At 28.7% G+C, this 25,273-nt stretch overlaps 2 protein-coding genes across 2 annotated transcripts in view; one reads left to right on the forward strand and one right to left on the reverse strand.

Annotated features, from left to right (window-relative positions):
• The window catches only part of LOC107454107 (methylcytosine dioxygenase TET), a 66,601-nt gene extending 64,435 nt beyond the window's left edge, over nucleotides 1–2,166 (forward strand). The window contains exon 9 of the mRNA XM_071181846.1: nucleotides 1,382–2,166. Coding sequence (XP_071037947.1) covers nucleotides 1,382–2,113 — 732 coding nt within the window. The 3' untranslated portion in view covers nucleotides 2,114–2,166. The remainder of the gene's footprint in view (nucleotides 1–1,381) is intronic.
• Nucleotides 2,167–3,725: 1,559 nt separating this feature from the next.
• Nucleotides 3,726–25,273, reverse strand: part of LOC107454108 (vacuolar protein sorting-associated protein 18 dor) — a 34,254-nt gene continuing 12,706 nt past the window's right edge. Inside the window, exons 11-29 of the mRNA XM_043039943.2 lie at nucleotides 24,980–25,058; nucleotides 24,657–24,740; nucleotides 23,995–24,052; nucleotides 22,503–22,606; nucleotides 22,367–22,427; nucleotides 20,568–20,632; nucleotides 19,801–20,089; nucleotides 18,150–18,243; nucleotides 17,984–18,057; nucleotides 16,820–16,975; nucleotides 14,903–15,040; nucleotides 12,390–12,524; nucleotides 12,222–12,303; nucleotides 11,584–11,711; nucleotides 9,640–9,761; nucleotides 8,135–8,252; nucleotides 7,007–7,153; nucleotides 5,612–5,670; nucleotides 3,726–3,943 (exon numbers count right to left, since the gene is read on the reverse strand). Coding sequence (XP_042895877.1) covers nucleotides 3,880–3,943; nucleotides 5,612–5,670; nucleotides 7,007–7,153; nucleotides 8,135–8,252; nucleotides 9,640–9,761; nucleotides 11,584–11,711; nucleotides 12,222–12,303; nucleotides 12,390–12,524; nucleotides 14,903–15,040; nucleotides 16,820–16,975; nucleotides 17,984–18,057; nucleotides 18,150–18,243; nucleotides 19,801–20,089; nucleotides 20,568–20,632; nucleotides 22,367–22,427; nucleotides 22,503–22,606; nucleotides 23,995–24,052; nucleotides 24,657–24,740; nucleotides 24,980–25,058 — 2,057 coding nt within the window. The 3' untranslated portion in view covers nucleotides 3,726–3,879. The remainder of the gene's footprint in view (nucleotides 3,944–5,611; nucleotides 5,671–7,006; nucleotides 7,154–8,134; nucleotides 8,253–9,639; nucleotides 9,762–11,583; nucleotides 11,712–12,221; nucleotides 12,304–12,389; nucleotides 12,525–14,902; nucleotides 15,041–16,819; nucleotides 16,976–17,983; nucleotides 18,058–18,149; nucleotides 18,244–19,800; nucleotides 20,090–20,567; nucleotides 20,633–22,366; nucleotides 22,428–22,502; nucleotides 22,607–23,994; nucleotides 24,053–24,656; nucleotides 24,741–24,979; nucleotides 25,059–25,273) is intronic.

The following is a 25,273-nucleotide window of genomic DNA, read 5'->3' on the forward strand; positions in this document are numbered from 1 at the left end:
ACAGAGGTATCTGAAATCAATTATAAAAATTTCATGCAACAGGTAACTTTTGTTTCATATCAAGATTTAATGTTAGACTTGGTTAAAATTCTTTATAAGTATGGGGTTTCCACTAGGACATATTTTCAAAACTTAAATAGTTTTTAAAACATTCAATGTTTGTTTTGTAATTTGAATTTAAAAAAATTATAATTGCAATTTGCAATAGTCACTTTACGTAATAGGCACCACTATCTTTATAACAAAAGTTATAGTTAAGAAGTTATGGGTTATTTTGAGCAATATTGATAGAAACATGTATATAAAACCACAATGGTGCTTTCTACACTAGGGAACGCTACCGGGTAACATACGGGTTACTGTTTCCGGTGTACAACGTGATCATTGCGTTTTAAGTTTCTTGCAAACGTGGCATTTGATTACTTATAACTTTTGTTTACAATGTTAAATGTGCTAACACTAACGTAAGATGGTGCACAGCTTACAACAAGAACAAACAGTAATAAACAAATGGAAGGAGGCCAAATCAGGACTGCCAAAAAAGCGAGTTATTCAAAATCTAGCAACCATGTCACCTTTTTTAACAATATATCTTTGAATAACTAAAACAAATTTTCACTTTAAACTCACCAGAATTACTTAACATTAATATCTTATGAAATACGGCAGATTTGAGCTCAGAAATTATCTAATTTATTTCTATNATTTTTTAAATTTCATTTTGGAGAAGGATTCTAAAAATATACTTTAAGGGTTGTCATTAAATAATACCCAGTATGTTCAAGTAAATAATTTGCTCAATATAAAGAGTTTTTCTACATAATGTATTTCCTTGTTGTTGTTGTTGCACGCCCCCATTGGCAAGCAGTGCTACACCAGGTCTATGACGTTATGCACCCTCAAAAAATCCAACACCGTGAATGGATCATCTGCTAAATCCTGCTTGGTGAGCCCCAGGCACGCGAGGACGTGGTGAGGCGAAGCCTGGTCTGAAGAACAGTTGGTACAAAGTTTTTGGATCCTTCTGAAAATTTCATTAATTTAAGGTGACCACTTCGAAAGCGGGCAAGAATAGTTTGTTCCTATCTATTAAAACCTTGGGCCAGGGAGCTTCCAGTTTTCACTTCAAACTCACCAGAATTACTTAAATGTGCCGTATTTCATAAGATATTAATATTGAGTTCAGAAATTATCTAATTTACTTCTTTTATTGAAAACAAAATTATCCGTTTGAAAATATCGCCTTGCAAAATAAGCTGTAGTAAGCAGTTGTAAACTTTCTAACTGGAATTAGAGTAGGTATTGAGCTCTAGATTATTATTGTTTACCTTTATATTGAAAACAGAATCCATATTAAGTGATAAATTATATAATATTTCAGGTATCTCAACCACGAGCATCTTTCTACATGGGAACTAGACGCCTGAGTGGAGATCAAACTTCAGAGATAAAACCACAAGCAAGTATGGGACAGACACCAGCAAGTAGAAGCTCATTCACCACTACAAAACCACTTCTACCACAAACCAAAGTAACTTCATCCACTATGCAACCAAACACTTTGGCTGCCACTAGAAGATCATCACTGACTTCGCCAAAACCGTTCACAGCTGCTCAAATGAGGAACGACAGCTCAAGCACTCTACATATAGGCGACACAAGCCCACCCGTTCAGAGTGGTCCAACCAGCCCTTTCAGTTCCTCTTGGCGACTGAAAACTCCAGAACCACCAACACGAGAGAAATCGCCAACTGTGCCGGAAAGAACCCGAACCAGCAGCTTTAGTGCTTTAAGCAAACTAAAACCACCTGAAATTAATACAAAAACTTCCTTCTTTAGTGGAAGTAACACTACAAGTGCTATAACAAACAAAAAACACTCCTCGAGTACTTCTGATTTGTATAACTCAAACGTGTTTCATTCTAGTAAGCCGTCATTAGTGTTGGATGATGCATCTTCGAGTGGAAAAAGTGCCATTAGTAGTGTCAGTGCCACTCCTGCAAGCAAACTTCCAAGGTATCAAGCCTACTCTGGATGGCAGAGACGCAGCTCTCTAACAAAAGAATCTGAACAGAACTCTACAGCAGGAAAGGACAAATTAAGACACTTTTAATTTATAAGCCTTATAGTCTAGTCTGATTAAGAAATTAAAGTTTTCTCATATAACTTGATTCTTTTTTGTGCACAAAAAACTTTTATTGAGAACTGATAATATTTATTACATAATTGAAATGAATGAAATTACTTACTGTTCTCAGGAAGAATGCAATATCTCCAATAAGAAGAAAACGGAGATATTGTCTTCTTTCTCAAGGCCAAACATTCTTTGAAATAAATCTATCATAACTAAGTTAAGTGAAATATTTTTTTGGAGGAAAAAAAACAGGTTTAGAATGTATAGAGTTTACAAAACAACTTGACTGAATAGATAAAAGTTCTGAACTTATCCAATTAAACTTTTTCGAACTTTTGCCAATTAAGGTGTTAGATACTGGTAAAACATCAACTCTGCGAAAGTTGAGCTCAATATACAGGGTGTTCCAAAATTATCTTTACATCACCTGGCTTGAAATTGATTACAGACTGGAAGTGCTTAGGGCTACCAATGGTGCGCATGTTGAAGTGTACTAAACAACACTTTATTAGTTGCAGTAATACATGCAAAAGACAGAATATAAATATCTTATTTATTTTTGAAGTTGTAAAGAGAATTTTGGAACACCCTGTATATGCTTTTATTTTATCTTTTCAAACTAAATTACATTCGATGCAAAACATTAAAAATCCACCACAAAAACAAGCAAATACTATGCACAAAAACCATTAAAAATGAGTAAGAATCAAATAAATAGACCCCCAAAATTTTTTGTGTGTATTATATCTTCATAAAGACTGAGCAAAAAAAAAAGGAAGAACGTATAAACTTTAATGCTTATTTACTCAAATTCACTAAAATGTCCCTTAGCCAGTTCTTCCACTAAGATCTTCATATATTACATAAAAATATGTAAAAAAAAATTATTCTTAAAAGTAGAATTTAATAAAAAAAAACTCTTGACTAAAATCAGTTTTTATGTTTTAAAAATGAAGTTATGTACTAACTTAACATTTTAGTCACTGTCAGCATTAGAAAAGCAAATATCAAAGGATCTGTTTGCTATAAAATTAATAAAAAGTCATTAGAGCTTTACACATTGTCCTTCCTTCACTGTACAATAAACTGTAGTAAAATTTCATAGAAATAATAAAATTTAAACACTTAAATCACAAAGAACTTATTCGCTTAGAAATATTTTTTTAAAAAACACATAAAAGCAAATGTATACAGAGTTTGTCTTCTATAACTTAAAATAAACTATAAAAAAAAATTTTTCTTCAAAAATTATTAAAACTCTGGAATGCTGCATGTGGTTAAAATATAATGAAAAATCAAAACACAACAATTGTATTTTTAACTTAGTTACTAGCAGTTATGAAAATACTTTATTTCATATTAATTTAAACTTTAAGTTACATCCCCTAATTCTCCCTAATTTCATATATAAATCAATTAACTAATATAATTTAACCATAACAGGAAACAGTTTTGTAAAAACAAATTATGTTCCAGTCAAAAGAGTTTTAGAAAAACAAAACATTAACTCTCAACTATAACTCCAATTATAAAATTGATTCATAGTTTACCATACTAAATAATTCACAGGGAAAAAGAAACATGAATATAGTAAGATTAAATAAAAAATATTTATTTATAAAATAATCACAGTCCAGCTGCTATATACATATATTTCATTTTATGATGAATTAGAAAGTTTTTTTTTCAATCCATCAAATCAAGATAATAATTTTAATTTATAATTGTACATGAAATTAATCTTGCTACTCCCAGCTTTTCAAAATAGAAGAATATTCTGACATGTTCAAAAAGGTTACATCAATCGACCTACAAACAAATTATTGAATATTAGCTCAATTAAGTAAGTTTTTATGTAAATAGTGTTCAATAAAAATGTCTTAAAAAAAGTAAACAATAAAAACAATGCAGCATAATTCTATTAAACTATGTTTAGTATATTTTATGAATTCATTTTAGTTAATATACATGGCATTTCATGAATGGCACCTTTAATATACATTTTAAAAACACTATGTAAAAAAAATATGCCAAAAAATACACTCATTGGGGGTTACAAATTAATGTTTAACCCTTTCAGTACAAGCACCATATTTAACCGACATCCACTCGATGACTTGTAGGTATGAGTGCCATATTGAATATTTAGCAGACATTCACACAATAATCTGTGTATATGAGTGTCATATTTAACTGTCATCCTCGGAATTGCTGGAATGTACGAACGTCATATTTAACCGGCATCCATATAATGATCTGTGTGTACAAGCATCATATTCAATCGGCATCCATACGATGCCTGTGTGTATGAGCGCCATATTTACCAGGCATCCCTGTGATGACCTATGTGTATGAGCGCCATATTTAGCCGGCATCCATGCAATGACCAATGTGTGTACATGCGCCATTTAACCGGCATCCATCATGCAATGACCTGTGTGTACATGCGCCATTTAACCGGCATCTATTCGATGACCTGTGTGTATGAGTGCCATATTTACCCGGCATCCATGCGATGACCTATATGTACGAGTGCAATATTTAGCCGGTATCCATACAATGACCTGTGTGTACGAGTGTCCTATTTAGCTGGCGCTAGCAGGATGTTTTATAACCGATCCAATCTGCTTCAAATTGTGACGAGTTTATACTTCAATGACCTATATTGGATTAGACCACTAAAAGTATATTAAGAATGTGCTTAATATGCTTTGTAAGTCAACAGCATTTTTATTTATAATCTTGCAAAATATTCCAATATATTGCTATGCAACAATAAGAAAATCCTAACTTCAACTTACTGACATGCAATGCACACTTTCTGGAAGAGTGCACCATACAGTAAGTTCATTTCAGTGGGGCAAACTGGTGTAACAAGATTATTAAGGGAGGAAAAAATGAATTAATTATAAAAAGTTGATGAATTATTTTTGGAAGCGAAATTAGAAACTTGAAAACCTGTTTAATTTCCTGAGGAAATCAAGAAGATATCAAAGGTTGTTAATAAAATTTTCCTTGAATTTCATTTGGCAATAAATAAGCAATTATAGTGAGTTCTGGAAGCTAGAATATTAATTATAAATGTATAGTTAGGATACACACCTAATCATTCAACTTAATACCCTGAATGAAAAACTGTAATGTAATTTTTGATAAGATAAATTTTTGTCCCAAAGCTTTCTACTCTAGCACTTTTGGCTAGGTATAAATTTCAAAATTGATAAATGTGTTAAAAATTTTATGTTTTGTTTATTAATTGTCAAAAATTAATTTTGTTAAAAAAATTTTTTAAAAAAAGACGGTTTTTAAATATAAATATATAACCCTAATGTACATACTTATTCAACTTCCTTTTGGAGAGGATTGTTAAAAATATATATATATTAAGCTTGGTGATTACAAAGCACTTTGTATAGTAAATCATAAATATTAGATAAAATATTTTGCTCACTAGATTACAATGGATAAATAACTTACCTAATCATTATATCACCACAGTATAAGCATTCTGAAGCAACAAGATCATCAAGTTCAGCCTTAAAAAATTAAAAAAAAAAATAAAAAAAAAACATTTATCACATTACGGAAGTTCATATTATAACTGTATTTTTATTAAAGTAAATAAATAAGGAAAACAAAGCTCATTATCATGAGTGTCATCACTGAGCCAGTAAATAACTATTATATTTAAAAATTATGCATAAGGAAAAAATTACATAAAATATTCTCAAAAGAAAATATTATAAAGCCAAATTCCCAGAAGTTTAAAGAGAAAAACTAGATGATAATTGGTTAATGTGTACAAAATGAATAAATATAGCATCTTAAGAAACTGCTTCTCTCCTAATCTCTGTTGTTGTAGTTCATTTATGTCGCACTAGAGCTGCACAATGGGTTATTGGCGACAGTCTGGGAAACATCCCTGAGGATGATCCGAAGACATGCCATCACAATTTTGATCCTCTGCAGAGGGAATGGCTCCCCCGCTTCGGTAGCACGATGTCCTGCACGCGAAGTAGAGCACTTTATGGTAGAACAGTTTAACGAGGACCAATACCGCACACCCTCGGTCCCTAAGCAGACTGTTCCAAGTGGTCACCCACCCGCACACTGACTGCAGCCAGTGATCCCTGACTTCGGTGATCTGCTGGGAACCGTGTTTTAACGATCAGTCCACTGCGGGACCACCTAATCTCTGAATTTAGGTAAAGTTTTGGATTATCCTTTTCACAGTGTTTTTTTATCTTTAATTAAAAGAGATTGGAATTGTTTTAATTGTGTCAATATATGAGTTTCAATTACATGCACAAGTGTGTAGCTTAATTAATACTAATTTCTTAGTTCTGGACTTTTTTTTAAAATGTCATACGATGGAGTTCCCTTAATTCAATTGCAAATAAAAGGAACCAAAAAATAACTCTAAAACAAGTAAATAAGCTTTTGAACACTTAAGGGGAAAAAATGCTGCCCATTTTTTTCATTTTGAAAACAATTTATAACATTTTCACGTACTGTAGTTTTATAATGAGAGATTTAGACTTAGAGGTTGGGCAGCTCTAACAAGCAGGGCACATCAACCAGAGGTCTATTGTACCCAAACCCTAAATCATGATTAGCATGAAAGCCCTATAGCTGAAATAAAATTCAGCAGACACCTTACAGGAACATTTTGCAGTTCCCAGGCATTGACACAATGCTGCACTAAATGCTCAAATCTTTGAGCAGAATAGACCTCACAATCACAGAGTATGTGTCGTGATGTCTCTTCTTTATAATGGAAACTCTTTAATAACTTTCTGTGAACTTATTCTTAACACTTTCATCGACAAAAGCAACAGTAGTTATTTAAAAACTTCAAAAAGAAATTCTTACAGTTAATTTGTCTTTAGTGCTAACTGATGCAGACATTAATGATGCGGAAGATATAGAAGCCGAATCATCTTGTCCTACCAGTGCAGCTAGTTGTCTTTGGAGCTCTGTAATACGGTTCTGTTTTGTTGGGGGTAGATGGGGTTGCACCTAAAATTTTTAAGGAAACAATGTCTAATGAGAAGAAAACAAAGTCCATAATATTTTTTTTATCCTTTTAAAAGAAATAGAAAAAATTATCAGCTATTTGCAACAAAAAGCAGGAGTCTTAATCCTGATTTAATCACACAACAGTATTGTGCTTGCCTGAACATGTGAGCAATTAAAACCATGAAACTTAGAAAATACTTTAAAGCAGTAAATTATTCCAATTAAATCATAGATATGGAAACATAACGAATGCGGGTCCTCTCAAACTTTAAACAGTATGAGAAAGTAATAAAATAATAAATCTGAAAATTAAGAAATTTACAATAAGCATAAGAAATTTAAATGCAATTAATTAAAGATGATCCGTGAAAATAATCCTTTTTCGAAATTTGTAACAGATTACTATACATTTTCTGTAAATATGTGTGAATACAAACAGTTACGAACTGTTTCAAAGGTATATAAGTCTTTTTGCACACGGTTAGGGTTCCATATTACCATCTTCATCGAGATCACGTATTATTTCTGTAGCTTATCTGACCATTTCTTGAATTAACACCACCATAAGTTTCAACATTTTCATCAAGTGATGCATAAACCAGCTGTTTTTAAGCATTTTCCTCTAACTCTAGCAAATCATCATTTTCTTCTTCATCATTGGTATAAGGAATTACTGTTATTGTTTTCCTTTAATATTTAAAATTTTTTCAACAATGGTAAATTTTCTAAACGATGGAAACAGTAATCTGCTAGTTTTAAAAATGATCTAACTGGGTGTTATTAAGATTATAAGCATAACACATGTGAAAGAACTGTTGAAACAAGACCTTACACGTGAGAAAACAATGCGGGAAGGATGGATGAATGGAGATTTGACTGTACTTATAATTGTTTTAATATTTATAAGGAAGTATAAAAACATTGTATAATATAATTTATATCACATAATAAACAAGAATGAATTATTTAATATACACTCACTTCGGAAACCATACAAACAGAGTGAAAAACATGCTTGCAAGGGAAAAGATAAAAGGAACGTCCCATAATGGGATAACCACAGGAGGCACATTTTTCTTGAGCAGTTACCATGTTAAACCTAAGACAAAACATAATTTAAATGTATATTTTACATAGTTTCTAATGTAATATTTTTGCAAACAATAATTTCAATCAGCAGAATTGCAGCTTATATTTCATCATAATACAAAAATCATAAATACAAAAGCATAATACAAAATCATTAATACTGCAATCATAAATACAAAACAATTGTGGAACATTTTTTATTAGTAAAAGGTTACATATAACTTTTTTATTGTCAAGAAAATATTAAAAGCAATTTAAAACGAAGAAAATGCTTTAATATATCCACTTTTACAAATTTTGGGATGTTTTTAACAGGGTGCATAGTCAGATTTTTCATCAAAAATAAGCACCTTTTAAGTACTTTTTAAGAAATCAAAAAATAATTTTAATCACTTTCCAAAAAATAAAAAAATCATAACTAGGATCTGTGCAGCAACAAAAATTTTTTTTTCTATCCTTTTTAAAGTTCTTCATTTATATACATAAAATTAATAAAATTCAAAAACATTTTCAAAACCTTTACATAATCATGATAAAATAACTAGTTTCTGATAAATACTGCAGAGAAAATTATAAAAATCACGAATTTTTCGTAATCGATTTGGCAAAGAAAAAATCTCTTCTTAAAAGATAAAAAATTAAGCACTTTTTACAAACACCAAATAAAAAAAGCACCTTTGAGGGCTTTAAAAAACGTAAATCAAAAATAAGCACCTTTAAGCACTATTTAAAAATGCTATGCACCCTGTTTAACTATACTATCATTTAATTTTCTGCAAACTTAATAAAGTGCCAAATTTAGTCATTATAGTTCAACTTGAATGGAGAAGTTGCACAACTTTATACCTTATTAACTCGGTGATAAAGGGGGAGACTAGATCTGGCTTTTCAAAATAATTTTTCCTCTGTTATTCAGTGGAAAAGTAGAGATACAGCAGGAAAATTTTTAGTACAATTTTGTTCAAAATTGAGATGGTAAGGAGGTAGAAAATTTGAAAAATATTATGTTACACGTCCAATATTATTGCTTATTAAAGAAATTTTTTTAGAGAATTGTATTTACTGTAATAATTTGTGTATTAGTGAAATGAATTATTTTAATGTTTAATTTTTTTAAGTTGTACAAAAGGACAATAGTAATTTTGACAATACCAAGCATAGAAAAATTTGTATTTTCTTACAGATCATTTGAAACACAAACAAACAAAAATCTAATCCTTGGCTATGATCATAAAAAAAAAATTAGCCCGCTCAAAGTAATTACAATTATATAGGAACACTAATCATGATACACAACCATAGTTAATTTTAAAATCTTCAATCGAAATTTGTAATCAAAACTTTCACAATGTGTATTTAGTAAAAATATGTCTATGAAAAAGGTATATATTATATACTTGTTTCGAAATGTTTGAATTTCAGTTCTAATTTCTTGAGTACTTTGAGTTGCAACTTCCATTTCTTCTTTCAGACCTTCAATATGCTGGTTGTAATCATGTAATGACGAACAGATTGCATCCTAAAAATAACAAAAGTTCTGAATTACTATTAAAGGAAAATCTAAAATTGTTATCACCGAAAAATACTAAACTTTTCAGTGACAAAATATAGTTAAAACTTAAACCCTACATAAACTAGCCATTATGCCTCATATGCATATATGGCAATGTTACTTTTAAAAAGTAACGAGTAAAAGTACAAGTATTTTTAAAAAAGTAANGCCTCATATGCACTATTTTTTAAAAACTATTCAACTATTCACTCCCTCTGTATTAGAAACAATTCTTAAAGGGTAAGAAAAGTAATGTTTTTTTAATGAAATTAAAAATATTAAAAAAATCTAGTCAAATACGAAATTTCTGTGACCTAGTGAGAACAGTTTAATATAGTTAAAACTCAAACCAGACATAAACTAGTCATTATGCTCCATGCACTATTTTTTTTAAAAGCTATTCAATTGCTCACTCCCCCTTTATTAGAAACAAATCTTAAAATGTAAAAAAAAGTAATGTTTTTTTCTAAAAAAATAATAAATTAGTCAAAAATGAAATTTCTGTGACTTAGTGAGAACAGCTTATGCTGATAAAACAAATATAGTTTATTTTTAATAAAATAAAAGTTTTAAACTTCTTTTTTGAAATTATGTTGATTCCACTCAATTGAAGTCACAACCACCATAATCTCAGGCAAGCGAGATAGATAAATGTAGTGGAACAAAAAAAATATTTGTCTCATTTCTATTAGAATCCTGATGCTAACTTTGATAGTAAATTTTTATTACAAGATCTTAAATTTGTGACTCAATCTATGGCATGTAAGAGAATATTTTGTGGGAGTCACCTTCTCACTTCTTGAATTAAAAATTTCTCCTTTTATTTGTTCAGAGAATATTACGGGTTATTCAAATATTACAAAAACAGTAAACGGGGGGGAGTTGTTGGGGATTTGCTTATTTTTACTGACTAGGGGAGAGGAGGGGTATGAGCAGTGCTAACATAAGACATTAAAATCCCCTTATTTTCAAAATTTTTTCAAAAATAAAAATATTTAACAAAAAAATTACACTTAGAAAAACTTCAAATGTGGAATAAAATTTGAACTTTGGAAAAGAAAATTCGGAAATTTTTTTTGTTGCCTATTTCAGGGGTTAACAGTTTTAAATACAAAAGGATTTATAAAGAATATTATACTCATAAATATTATGAAATAAATTAATATGTATACATCAACGTACACTAAAAGGTTTATAAAATAAACTAGGCAGTGGGAATAACAATTAACGTACTTAAGCCTGAGAGGGGAATTGTGATTTTTTTTTTTCATAAAGGGGGAGGCTGATATTATGAAAAATATGCTTACTTAATATTTGAATGACCCCTTATAGTTGTTATAAAATACATGATTGTTTTTTCGATTGTTTATGCATGTGTTATAGTTAACACAAATATTTTATTTATGACTTCATTTCAAATTATTTTAGAGGTAGAATAAAATAAACTTTTGAAAACTATGTGTTCAATCAGTAATTCTCCAATCCCATAGCTTTAATAATTAGGTTTTTATAATTATATTTTATAATTAACTTTAATATTTATAGCTCAGGCAAAACCAACAGGTAATTGTAAATGAATTTAGTTAGATGGCTGTAGAATATTTAAGCATTCTGCACATATTACTGAGAAACTGGACGTCATTAATACGGTCAAACCTTGTTAAATGACCACCTCCAAACTGAATCAAATAACGAAAAACAATTTAAACACAATCTTCTAATGATCAACATTTGCACAAATGAGGACCAAATAATTAAAAACAAAATATTTCCCAAAATGGGTACATACTTTAAAGTGATCGATGGTGACAAAATCTGGAAAAAATGGTAGGATGTCTTCAATTTTGATAAGATCACATTCTTGCAATACTTCCATAGCTCTTTTAATGTCATTCTTTTCTTTTACAACATGCTTGGCTAAAGTTTAAAACAGAAAGAAAAAGTAAAATTATCACAAAATCTGTTAGTTAGAATCAAGAAAGACACAATACACTAGAAATATACTATATGTGCAAAGGCGGAAATAGCAAAAGAAAATTACATAAGAAAATAAATAACTAATGCAAAAGAAAATAAATGTTACAAAATTAGTGCAAACAAATAGTAGTAGATAAAATCAGCTATACACAGCAACTTCAACTAATGCATTACCACAGGAAAAGCATAATAGATTTGGTCAACAATTAATTTTTAGAACAGTTTGATTATGATAATTTTCTTTAAACTATTATATGAGGAAGATTTAAAAGTTTGGTTTAAGTATATACTAAAAAAAACTCTTCAACGTCTATTAGCTAACTAAAATGCATAAAATTACTGTTATACATATTAAAATAATGAAATTCATATCTTTGAAAGGTTTCAGCACTATTTAGGGTTCCTGAAATTTATTTTAGATATCTAAAACAAAGCCAAATATTTTATTACCAATTTTTAACCATAGTTTCTTGCGCAAGTCATCATTATCTTCAGGACGATCAGCATTTTGTTTTCCCAACTCTACATCAACCTACAATTAACCAATATTCATAAAAACAAAGTAAAATACATAGAAAGAGATATACATATATGAAATGTATTCAGAAATGCACTCACTTTCAGGGCCAAATCCACAGCTTCTTCATACAATCCCATAGTTGTATAAATGTGCACACAAGCTTTCTCCAAACCAGTAAGCTCTGAACAAATTCTCAATGCATATTTTTGATCATAAGGAACATCCGATTCATCCTATAAATACATTCAAGTATTTAAAATAAGGGTTTGTTTACTGAGAGAAGGAACTTTACCAGTAGAACTCTAATTCGATTGCTTCTAATATTCTGAATTTATGAAACTGTTTTTTACTTCTAACTATTTGTGGTTTTAGGTTAAAAGAAGTTCATGTTCCCTAAAATATTCTATTTAAATTAAATCAAGATTTCAAGTCCATAAACTTACCGAAAATCTAAGTTTCCACGGTGAGGAGTAATTCTAAAATATGAAAAGCTCCATACCGATTTTTCCCAAGGCCCCACAAAGTCTAAAAAAAAGCTCTGCCCCTCACTATGAAAATGTAACTGATTCAAGAGTTTTCAAAGTAGCAATCTTTGTTGAAAAATCTGCTTAGGTGTTTCTTAGAAATTTATTTAACGGGTAAATGAAAATATATCTGAACACATGATCAATTTACTTGAAAGAAATTTTTAAGTCAATTTTTTCAGAAGTGAAAAATATTAAGGTATAGCCTAAGTAACTGGAAATTTATTGAGCAGTTGCCAGCTTACTGTTATGTATATATCACTTACAGTCTAATTGCAAATAGGTCAATATAATTTAGCAAACCAGTCTTGTAATTATTTTATGCATATATCAAATCGTTTTAGGAATTTTATTTTATTGAATTTCCTTTTAACAATCAGAGTGTTAGTCCTTTCTTTTTCCAAATTTTCAAGAACACGCTTTCATGCATCAAAAAATCAATTTCTGAATGTTATCGATTTGAAAAATAGTGAATATCAGGAAAATGTCTGTACAATTTTACCCAGGAGCTCAATGCTCAGAAGGTAAAATTTGTTACATTTTTGAAAATAAAGTATTTCCAGGATTATTTTCTTAAAAATATTTTAAGTTGGAAATTTGAGAGCTGAGAAATTGAAAATATAAGGAAAAAAATCAAGTTTATGATATTCACCTAAAATCTAGAACTAGGACCTTCTCATCTCCAAGTATTGACCAAAGCAATATTTTTATGTATAGACTAAATTTTTATTTTAATTTCTCTCTGGAAAATGAGAAATTTGATACGCATTTTCACTAATACAAATTTTTTTATAAAATGTTCTCTAAACACAACACTATTTTTTAAAAAAAAAAAACATCTAACATCAAAAAAATAAGCATTGAGTTGAACTTCAAAATAATAATTTTCATAGTCGCCACACTTAAATAATATATTATACATAAAATCATTGTCACTTTATATATAGCATCATTATTAAAATCATTATACTTCTTCTTAGACACTATGGCTGGTTACCGTCCAAAGCTGCCTTGTTTAGTTTACCTCATCCAGATCTATTTGATGATATATTTCTCGATATATTAACTCCCACATCCTTTAACCACTTCTCCTATTTATCTAGCCATCTTGTTTTAGGTCATCCTCTTTTTCTTTTTCCCTCTGGTATTTTTTTAACAAGATTTTCAAAACTACATTAAAATACACGTCCTAGCCACCTTATTCGAGAAAGCTTGATCATTTTTACCATGTTACATGGAATATATGATCACGTTTTAGTAGTGGAGCATTGAAAAATCAGATGGGGGAAGTAGGCAGATATAGAATTGAAAATCATTATATCACATTCTATACTCTGTTGCAAGTTAAGAAAAGACCATTGTGGTACAGGATTCAAATAATCATCTGCGACTGCATATAGTTCCATTTTATTTTGTTATCAAATTATAAAAATATGCTTTCAAAAAAATATAAAAGATTTAAAAAGTCAAACCCGTCAGGCAGATATTTAATTCATGCTATCTTTTACCATATAAATTATAGAATTATTAGAAAAAAAGGTACAGCTTCTTAGTCTTACTTCGAACCCTAAACTTGTCGACACATTTCAATAAATAAGGAGAACATTCGTTCTTGAAAAGAAACAACTATGTGACGTTACAAGAGCAATGACTTTGATTGGACCACTGAAAATTATGCGTCTTATGCTGACTTGCTCTTGACAAATAAGATGTGAAATAAAGAATTCTGACTTTTGTTTTGCAGTAGAAGAAAATCATCTGCAAGAAACGGTATTTATTATTCCTTCATTAGTTTCTTTAAATGCGAACAGAAAGTATTATTTAAATATGACACAACTCTCTAATTTTATTGGGAACAAACAATAGCTCTTATTCAATAACTTTTGCTTCCTCATTTCATATGATTAAAAAAAGCAAGCAACAACCAAAAAAAAAAGGCTGTGCAATGTCTTTTTAAGAGTTTTTGATGTTGATATATGTTTGCGCTGGGAGCTTGATATCCATTTGTTGTGCACTTAGATGCAAATAGGGGATAATAGTTTTTTCTTAACTTGTTACAAAGTAAAATCAAAACCATATTGTTTTACCTGTTGCTGCAAATATGTCATAAGCTTTTCAGTTTCTTGTAGACGGGCATATAATGTTAATAGATAATTATGAATAGCTTGATCTCTGACTCCCATTTTATCAACACAATATTCAAGGTATCTTATAGCTTCATTACCCTGAAAAAAACATATTAAGCAGAATATTATTATTTATGGTGCCAAATGCATCACTATTTAAAAAAGAATGTCTGCAAAATTTATGCAAGATTTAGATATTGCACTATTATGAATAAAATTTTTACAACAGAAAGAATAAGATAGCTGGACAACTGACAGTTTAATGTTAAAATATAAAAGGAATACTACATGAATGAAGAATATGTTTTCGTTGTCGAGTCATTCCCCAGTGACATTATGTCAATGAAACTCAACTACATGTATGCAAAATATTTACTGAAAATTACAATAAAATGACATGTGTTACATTTTCAATTTTTTAACTGAAGTGATTGCAATATTCTTATTAAACTTTACTTTTGAGAGAGTGGTAACTTTGTTGATGTTCCATAAAAAATAAATATATTGTTTTGTTGTGTTTTTTTTTTAATTGCTTAATTCTTTTAGCTAAGAATATCTACTTTATCAAGGAGAATCTGAGATAAAGATAAAGTGAGTAGCACCAGCAATATTTTGAATTAGATAGCGCACTTTTATTTTATTTGTCATTAGTTAACAATTGTTTTTGATAGTATGTTAAAGCATGAATATGCACAAAAACTCTGAGTTCATTTATCCCACATGCTTTTCTAACATAATCCTATAATGCATACTTTATATATTCATAAAACAATTCAAATTTAACCTGTTGTTATTCTTTTGCTTTAAATATTAATTTCATAGAGAGCAAAAAAATTAAATGATACCCATACAGGAGAGTTGAATAAATATTAATTACTACGAAAAAATTTGTTTCTTAGCTTACAAATTTATTTAGTTTAGATATAAAAGCTATAGAGCTAAAATTTTATATAAATAAAAATAAATATCAGTTAAAAAAACTAACAATTCTAATAGTTCTTCTGTCTTCTATTAAAGCATGGGAAAATTCTTCAATTATATTTCTTAAAAATAATGCTACTTAAACTGCTTTATTTAGCCAGCCATGATTTTCTTTGGTGAGAATAAAGAATCATGAATTAGTGAGAATAAAGAATTAGCATAATCAAAATTATACTAAATTTTTTGGAGTATAATCGGAGTTATCGACCATGCCAACCTTCATCTATCAAAAGGTACCTCGTGATTGAATCAAGTTAGCATGTCCTATATACCAGTGAATTGATGCTTAATATTCGTATTGGTAGTTACGCCACAAAAAAAATCAGTACCCCCCACCAGAATTTTATCAGAGATAGAATTCAATGAACGGTTTCCTTTTAGTTGCTGTACTTGTGAAAGACCGAGAGAGCTGGAATTAAGATGACTGGGTTTTTTTAGTGCTGAATGTGAGAGGTGTATTAACTTCACAGACGTGGACGCTCCTGTGTTGCCTTTAGCAGACGTTGTGTGTATGTTTGAGACGAGACTGAGCAGCAACAGAGTGAGGAGGTGGATGATGCCGCTATCACAAGTAGCAAGTCAACTGTTCAGTGTGGATCATACATCGAAGTAGGAGTTACTGTTAAGATTTTTGCGAAGTGGGCGTTACTGCGTGTACAAATCACGTCCGGGTCACCAATGTGGCGGCGGAGTTATCGACCATGCCAACCTTCATCTATCAAAAGGTACCTCATGATTGAGTCAAGTTAGCATGTCTTACATACCAGTGAATTGATGTTTAATATTCGTAGTGGTAGTTACGCCACAAAAGTATTATTTTAGATGCACACAGTAAGTTTTATCAATCTGCAGTTAAAATACACCAGAAATAAGAAAATAAGTTTAAAATTATCCTACCAATCTGGGATCATTATTGCTATCAAACTGGACTAAAGCAGGAATCAATTGAACAGGGTTTAATCGACGATCTTGGGCAATCCAAGCATCAACAGTTTCTTTTGGATTAGTTTGCATCAATGCAGGCGAAAACATGTAAAACAACTCAGGACGGCTCTGTAGATCATCAAGATTTTAATAAATAGAAATTCAATTTAACAGCAAATAAGATAATAATATTTATATACAAAAGAAAATAAAGGCACAGCATTTTCAGGTTTGTCATTTTATATAAATAGCAATGAGGGAAAAGTAGTGAATATATGAAAAAAAAATTAAGGTAAGGAAAAATAAACAAAAAAAAAATAATTCCCATTTATAAATGAACATATTGAGATAAAAATAAACAAAAACTTGATGGCATTAATTGAATAAAGAACATTTTTAATAAGAAAAGAACTAATGCTTAAATCTAAAAAAAAATCTTTTTTTTCTCAGCCAAGGAAACAAGTCATAGAAAGTTACTTTTTTGTTTAAATAATAATTTCAACCATAATATGAACACTTAAAGATAATTATACATTTGAAGAGATAATGATCAGGAAAAAAGAGTCAGAGTTCTGTTTTAGGATATGATAAATTTTAAAAAAATTTTCAATCAACAAAGTAAGCCTCATCTATAAGAAAAAGAAAACATATTTAATTTATTTGAAGGTTTTATTTTATCCTAAATTTTTCAAATAATATGCAAAAAAAAATTTTTTTTTAAAACAATACACAGGTTGATTTTTTATAAAGATGCACAGTATTTTTTGCTTATTTCATTTTTTTTACAATATTACCTTTTACAGGATTTTTAGCATTTTAATAAAAATATCTTTTTTATAAAATTGAAAAGCAATAAGTATTTTATATTACACTTTTTTATGCCTTAAAACATAAGAAACAGAACACTGATTAAACACTAATGACTTTCAATTAATAACACAAAATAAGTTTATTGCAGTATTTTAATAATTATAATACAAATTACCTAATAAGTTTCTAAAATATAAAAATCAGTATCTCATAAGAAAATGCTATATAATGTTAGAAAAGATGTTAAGAAAATGTTAGAATATTATATGTATATATTTCAAGATGAAATGTTTTAACAAAATTTAATAAAGTTAACTGTTCACTCACATGTTCTGTTAGGACCAGTAAAGCAGCTCGATAGTTTTTATGTTGTAAGTGATAAAGTATAACTTTTTCAAAATCTATAGATAAAAGAAAATATAACTAATTTTCATCATCATATCAAAATGCAGTATTAATATCGATATGCAATAGATTGAAATTTTAATCATACCCTTCATGAGATTTGTGAAATATATCAGGTTTTCTTCATCTCCATGATTAGACATTAAATTATACACAGCACTTCTATTGTTGGAAATGCATTCCTAAAAACACACATTTATATTGTACTCAGGATACCGATTATTTGGACATTATATATTAAAAAGAGTGCTTAACAAGTAAATGATTTTTATATGTTAAAGCTATTTAAAAAAAATACCATGGGTAAAACTATAAAAATTGATAAAAAGTATGCTTTGGCTTTAATTACTCAAAGTTACATAATTTTGTTTTTTTTTCCCTTCTTTTTTTAATTAATAGTATAGTCTAACACGATGAGATGAGTTCCTGACCTCTTAAGTTACCTTTCCGTTAGGTAACTTAAGAGGTACTTTCATTTATGTTGCACTAGTGCTACACAATGGGCTATTGGCAATGGTCTGGGAAACATCCTAGAGGATGATTCGGAGACAACATACATACATCACATTTCGTTTTACAGGGAGCACACATTCATACATCCATTCATTCATCCATAGATCATAATTTTGACCTAAACCAGAGAGCGATCAATCTCCTATCCAGTACCCCCAGAGGTTTTGATTTGTTACAAAATCTTGGAGGACTTAGTGACACTGATAGATTTAGCNCGGTTTCCCGGTTATCTGGATACCGGATAAATGGTTCTCTACTGTATTAAAAAGAGTGCTTAACAAGTAAATGATTTTTATATGTTAAAATATTTAAAAAAAAATACCATGGGTAAAACTATAAAAATTTATAAAAAGTATGCTTTGGCTTTAATTACTCAAAGTTATATAATTTTGTTTTTTGTTTTTTTTCCCTTCTTTTTTTTAATTAACAGTATAGTCTAACACGATGAGATGAGTTCCTGACCTCTTAATTTACCTTTCCGTTAGGTAACTTAAGAGGTTCTTTCATTTATGTTGCACTAGAGCTACACAATGGGCTATTGGCAATGGTCTGGGAAACATCCCAGAGGATGATTCGGAGACAACATACATGCATCACATTTCGTTTTACAGGGAGCACACATTCATACATCCATTCATTCATCCATAGATCAGAATTTTGACCTAAATCAGAGAGCGATCAATCTCCTATCCAGTACCCCCAGAGGTATTGATTTGTTACAAAATCTTGGAGGACTTAGTGACACTGATAGATTCAGCGTGCACTACAACATTTTGTACACGGGGAGTTTTCTTCCAACGAGTATCAAGCTCACAACCTCTAATATAGGCACAATCTCCTACAGGCCAGGCTATCCTGGCTGCAAAAAAGAACAAAGAAAACTATACATTATAAGATTGAAATCAGTTATAATTAAGAATAAGTACATCAAAATTTATTTGGGTATTTGTTTTGATATTATTATACTTTTCTCTCGAAGTTAATTTTATGATAAAAAAAGTCATGGTCCAAAAATATTTAAGGTAAAACACATGTTAAATATGTATTTAAGGTGAGAAGCACCGCATTGTTTTTAATTTGCAGTTAGGAGTTGGTAATGTAGACAGCATATCAGCACCTTAACATTACCTATATTAGCATCCTTTTCACTTCGTGAATCAAAAATGCATCTTTTTAATTAAATTACAATACAATGATAAGAAAATGAGATTGGAAAAAATATTAACTTTAATTTTAGGCTCTTTCATTAGCTTGCGAAATTCTTGTTGAAGATTAACAAATTCCTGAGAGCTCTTTCTTCCAGATGTACGCAAAACACCAAGCTCATTCAGATATATTTCCATCAACCACATAACAATCATTGTGATTTGAGTTTTATCTTGAAGTTTAAGTCCATCTAATTTTTTCAGCAGGAATTTTCTCAGTGCTCCATCCTGTCTTGCTTCCAGAAATTTTAAAGCAATTTCTTCAAATGAGGTGTGAGTTTGAGCATAAATAACAGCACTTTCTTCAAAACTAAGAGAAAAAATAAAGTATCAAATATATTAAAATGAGGTCAAATAAAATAATTCAATAAAACTATGGAAATATTAAGTTTTAATTGTTTTCTGAATTTATTTTCAGAATTTAATCTGTAATGCAGAATAATGTTAAAATTACTTAGCATGTTAAATTTACTTTTAACATGCTAAAAATTGTTTCAAGTATTTGTGTACATAACATTCCAAACACTAGAAAACGAGATTAAACATTTTCTTAAATAATATGTCACTGGTTTTAAAATGCAGCTTAACATAAATCCAATACGATATTAATGTCATCTATATTCAAAAAGACATTTCAAAAAGCTTTAAATTATTGCTTAATTTTGTTCTAAAACTATTGTTAATGGTATAAAAAAATCAGTAACATTTAACAATTTTCATAGAAATTTGCTTGAGTATTGACTTGTTATTTTAAAATGGTTTAAATATAAATAATACATAAAAATTACCATTTTTTCTTGAACAAATCATCTGCCTGCTTTGACAAGACTTTATCAATTTTAATAGGATCATTCTAAAAAAAAAAAATATACAGCTAATTTACTATCACATTCTTATTTTCCTTTGTTTCCTTATTTTGCATACACAGTAAATTAATTAACTAAAATCGATCAAGATCATTATGGAACATCTTAATTGGCTTTTTATTCCTAAATTTATATGATCAGTATAAAATAATAAAATATTGCTAACACTACTATCATTAATAACATATTTTTAGCTCATTTTTAACTACTTTATTCATAATTTACTGTTAGATACATTTTTAAAAAATTAAGGTTACTTGAACAAAAAAAAAGTCATTTGACTTAAAGTTACAACTGTTTGCTTATCAATATATTCCATTAAGAGCTAATTAAAATAAGATATAGAAAATTACTTAAAATGCATGTTTAATTATTTATCAATACACTATTATTAAATATTTTCAAAAACATTAAAACAGTGTTTCTTTTTCCATTCAATGGAGTTTTGGGAAAAACAGAGAAATCATAAAAACCATAAATAGAAAATTGTTTAGTTTTAAAAAATTTGAAACATCAGAAGAAAACTTGTTAAAAAAAAATTGTTAGTTTACTGTGTTTATAATTAGGGATGAGTTTTGTAAAAAAAAAATGGATATCAAAAATGATATGGTGAAGAAAAAAAAACAGTTCATATACCCGAAATTTCAACAAGAAAAAAGCATGCATATATCGATAGTATATTATAAATGTTTTAATGAAAAAATATTGATGTACGATTTTTTTAATAAAAAAAAATTTGTGCACATAAGAACCTCATTGTGTAATTTTTAAATCATGTGGATAAGAATCCCGATGTGAGATTTATAACTCAGGTTAATATGAATCATGATGTGCAATTAAAAATTGTGTGGATATAGATCACAATGTGTAAAAAATGCGTGAATATAGATCGCAATGTGCAATTTTAAATTGAGCGAATACGAATGGTGTGTAATTTTAAATTTCGTGAATACGATTCACTATGTGCAATTTTAAATTGCATGAGAGTAATTTTAAATCATATATGCGTAGGTAAGAAAAAGCATAAAAAATATAATTTTTTTTTCAGCAGAGCTTTTTTTAAAAACGAAGAAATTTTTGTTTAATGAAATTGAGGGGGAAAACAGTAGAATAATGTCAAAAAGTGAAAAAACTCATCCCTGTTATATGAATATATTAATCCTATAAAACTGATATTAAGAGAACCAAAAATTTTATTTAGATGTAATATCAAATCGATTTTCAAAATTTTGATATTATTTATAAGTGATATTTTAGAGAATTTAAGTAAATAAGCTTTAGAGTTTATGCATTGGTAGTAAGAAATTATGACTTTCTTGCCCTCATTTCTTTTTTTCTTGTAATTGGCAAAAAATTATAAATCCTAAACGCTTATTTAAGCTGTTCAATATTTTCGCATTACTATTGGCGTTTTAATTTGCTACAAAAGACATATTTTCTAAGGTTACTATTTTAATGCCAAAAGCACTTAGATGCTTCTGTCTTTCTAAAAACGCTCAGAGACTGTCTCTTGAATCTTTCACTAAGATCTTTAGAATTAAAAGATTTATCAAAACAAAAGAATGTTGTATGGTTTAAATAAGACTAAAACAAGAACTTTTCTCAATAAATCTATTTTTTTTTTCAAAAATATCACTTATACTCTGCGTTTATTCAAGTCTTCAGTTATCATTAAAGACTATCAATCACTAAAAACACATTAATCAAACAAATAATATTACCTTGCAATACTTCCTAGCTAATTCATATTCATCCTTATCTAAATAAACTTCCCAAACATATCTAAAACAAAGAAAAAAATAATAATAACATCCATAATTACAATTTCAACTTGAATTAGTACTCATGATAGATTACCTCTCTTCTCTGAAAATCCTGTATCTATAAATACCCATTTCTGAAAAGGCCCAAATGGTTCCTTTTTCTGGATCTTTAACGATTCCCTTCAGAGAGCCATAAGTCTATAGGTGAAAAAAATATCTAAATAAACTAAAATTCATGAATAATAAACCAGTGGTCAGCAACCTACGACCTTTGGGTCACCTGATGATTATATTTATGGCATAATTGATAATTCCATTAGTATAATCTTTTCATTTTCTGTAAAGATAATGTGTAATTCAAAATAGTAGTGACTAAATAGAGACTGAAATTTAGCCTTTTGATTTTGCTGACCACTGGTTTAATTTTGCAAGTTTCAAAGAAATTATTTAAACCATTATTTCTTTAGATGTTCCCACACAACAAACATATAACATTTAGAAGGAAGAGCGGCATGACACCCTTAATTGCTATCCTAAGTTGCTGTGACTTATTGTCTAAAAGTTAGTGAATTATAAATTACTTTACACTGATAGTAAAAAAGACTATGTTGCACAAATGTGCAGAAATTGTTAGGATGTTCCAGAAGCATACAATAGGTTAAAATAAGGCATTCATAATCTATTTAACTTTCCTTTCAAAAGATATAACAAATTTATCAATCATGCTTTTCTTGTTTAAGTAATGCATTCACTCTTTGGATGAAATGTCAGTTCTCTAGTGTGGTTTATTTTCAAGTTAAAACATGTGATCTTTGCAGTTATCTTGACATAGGTTATTTATTAAAAATGGCAGCCCCAAAATAGCATAACATTTTTGAGCAATTTTTCACAAATGAAGTATTATGTTAAAGGTAACTTTTAGGTGCAAATTAATAATATTGAAAAAAAATTGCTTTATGACCATTTTTCTGTTGCTTAGCAAATTCTTTTTAAAGAAAGCATCACCTAGTTAAAATTAGTCAAGAATTTTTTTAGCTATAAGTTAACACTCACAGAATTTTACCCATGCTATAACGTTCGTTTTGGCCCAAACTTTGAGGGTCATTATAGTGATCATTAATTGGAAATCAAAAACTAATAAAATATATATTACATTATTGATAAGCAAAAGAGGTTATTGCAACACCATGAAAAATCAATATACCTAGCATGAATTCATTAAATTACATTACCAATCTTCATAAATCTCTTTTGAAAGAGTAAAATTTGCATCAAAAACTTTTCAAAATATTTGTCTTCCAATTTTTAGACTTAGCAATTATCTAAATGAATGTTATTTAACAAAAACAGTTTCTCACAGCATATTATATTTAACATTTTGAGTTATTCTCATTTATTTTGTTCATTTTCTTATTTTTTTTTTAAAGTAGTATAAGAGTTTAGCAAAATTATTCTAGAACTCCTTAGTTATGACTCCTTAGTCACACTATTTTTGCACATTCATGATATTCCAATATTATAGTTTTCTATCCTTACAGGGACAACAGAAGTTGTTATAATGACATATAGAATAAAATATATATTACTTCAGAAAAAAAATCTTCAAACACCAACTGTTGATTCAATACACTTATGACTTTTAATCTGTAAGCAAAAATAGATATGGTTAAAAAAATTGAAGCTGCATAATAACAAACACTTAATATTGAAAACTAATCAGATAATTTAAAAGCATGATATTTGTGTTGATTAAGAATTTAATTGCAGCATACATCAAAACTTTTAATAAAACTTTTAAACAAAAGAATAAGATAGGCAAGATTATTGTATGACATTTTATAATTACCAAAAGAAAAATAATTTCAAAAAGTGAGCAAGCGAAAAGAAATTATATGTAAGTAAAAAAAGAAATAAATGTATGTATTTCAAGACGAACGTCTAGTCAACTGCACATCTTCCCTGTTTCAGCTTAGACATTACAAAAGTGTCTGTGCTTTTCATATACTAAGATGAAATTATACGCTTTTTTGTTATCATAGTTAAAATCATAGAAATTACTAAAAAAGCCATATTGACATTCCCAAAAATTAAATGCTTACATCTTATGCAAATTTTATTTGCAATAAAAAATAAATCATTAAATGTATGAAATGTATTTAATGATTTAAATATATTTCACATATTTAATGATTTAAGCTAATTACAATCTTAGAATATCTAAAGAAAACAATTCAAAATAGAATCTTACCTATCATGAAAAAGAACAAGAACATGAAACTCTGTTAAAATAATCGACAATGGCACTCTATTCCCACTTTTCTCTTCAGGATAACTATTTTATAGTTAATTTATTAAATACACCAGATTTTTTTTTAAAAAGAAAAACAATGCATTGGCAACAGACTTTGCTAACTAGAAATTAAATTTATATAAATTTTCATACAGACCATATTTACATAACACTTTCAGTTGGAATCTTAAAACTTCAAGAAATAAATGTCATAAATCTCTTTTAAAAAAATTTAAATAAAACCATAATAATAAGACTCATAAAAATTTTCAAAAGGATACTGCAGCAGTTTTCTTTTTACAATCAGATTCTTTGGAGAATCAGCAGCATAATTTATATCACCATATACTATGCCAGGTTCTAAAGAAAAAATAAAATTGTAACAAATTATTAAACTTTTGAGCCTAGGGATGGCTTTCATTGAAAGTTTTTCTTATCCTCCAGAATATGCAAAGAATATTGAGAGGGGAATCACAGACAAATTATTTGAATAAAAAACAACTTATCTTAATTTCAAACTATTATAAGTGACATTTCAATTCTTATGGTTTAATTTCCACTTTAAATACAAACAA

This window comes from Parasteatoda tepidariorum, chromosome 6, assembly GCF_043381705.1.
Source record: "Parasteatoda tepidariorum isolate YZ-2023 chromosome 6, CAS_Ptep_4.0, whole genome shotgun sequence".
Taxonomy (NCBI): domain Eukaryota; kingdom Metazoa; phylum Arthropoda; class Arachnida; order Araneae; family Theridiidae; genus Parasteatoda; species Parasteatoda tepidariorum.